The sequence below is a fragment of the Arachis ipaensis genome, chromosome B05, assembly GCF_000816755.2.
Source record: "Arachis ipaensis cultivar K30076 chromosome B05, Araip1.1, whole genome shotgun sequence".
Lineage (NCBI taxonomy): Eukaryota > Viridiplantae > Streptophyta > Magnoliopsida > Fabales > Fabaceae > Arachis > Arachis ipaensis.
This window is the reverse complement of record NC_029789.2, coordinates 6,758,262-6,759,147: the sequence shown is the minus strand read 5'-3', so window position 1 is coordinate 6,759,147 and position 886 is coordinate 6,758,262. Positions and strand designations below refer to the sequence as shown.

At 32.6% G+C, this 886-nt stretch overlaps 1 protein-coding gene across 1 annotated transcript in view; it reads left to right on the top strand.

Annotated features, from left to right (window-relative positions):
• LOC107642710 (probable N-acetyltransferase HLS1) overlaps nucleotides 98-886 on the top strand; it is a 2,239-nt gene continuing 1,450 nt past the window's right edge. Inside the window, exon 1 of the mRNA XM_016346166.2 lies at nucleotides 98-669. Coding sequence (XP_016201652.1) covers nucleotides 487-669 — 183 coding nt within the window. The 5' untranslated portion in view covers nucleotides 98-486. The remainder of the gene's footprint in view (nucleotides 670-886) is intronic.

Below are 886 nucleotides of genomic sequence, written 5' to 3'. Positions count from 1 at the left end.
TTTAATTAAAAAAATAAAGAAAAGAAAGAGGTGAAACGGCCAGGTATATAAAGAGACATATAAGGTGACTTTTGGACTTTATCCCTCTTATTATTTTTTTCATTTTCATGTATACGAGTGTATCTAATTATTATCTCACTATATATATATGGTGTATAAGTGTGAATGTGAATTTCCAAATTGGTGCGAACCTATGATGGCGTACGAACATTGAAGGCTGGCTCTACCTCTGATTAGTGACCCAAACTTCGAAGCCTTTTGGTGGCTGAGTTTTCTTTCTCACAAATCACACTATCATACTGCACTCCCTAGCTAATAATCACTCTCGATAACGCCGCTTTGGAGGAGATATTCTTCATCATCTCCCTCCCTCCTTTCATCTCCTTCATAGTCTATATAAGGCACTGCCATTTTTCACTATATCAATTCACTTCTCTCCCTTTTTCTTTCTTTTTCTTTGTTTCTCCCGGTGTGGAAGAAGTTAACATGGGTGAGGAGTTTCATCATGGTGTTGTTATGAGAGAGTATGATCCTAATAGAGACAGAGAAAGAGTAGAAGAAGTAGAGAGAATATGTGAGGTTGGACCCAGTGGAAAGCTTTCTATCTTCACCGACCTCCTCGGTGACCCTATCTGCAGGGTCCGCCACTCACCTTCTTTCCTCATGCTGGTATCCTATTTTATTCATTCATTCATTCTTTATTTCTTCCTTAAAAATGTTAAAAGTGTATTAAAAAAATATTAAAATGAAGAAGTAATTCTATTTATGTTAAAAAGTAAATTATAATTTTATTTTTAATTTAAATTTATAATTTAAAATAATTAATTATATTAATAAAATGAATTATTATTTTATTTTTATGATTATCTTTCAATAGAGTTAAAAT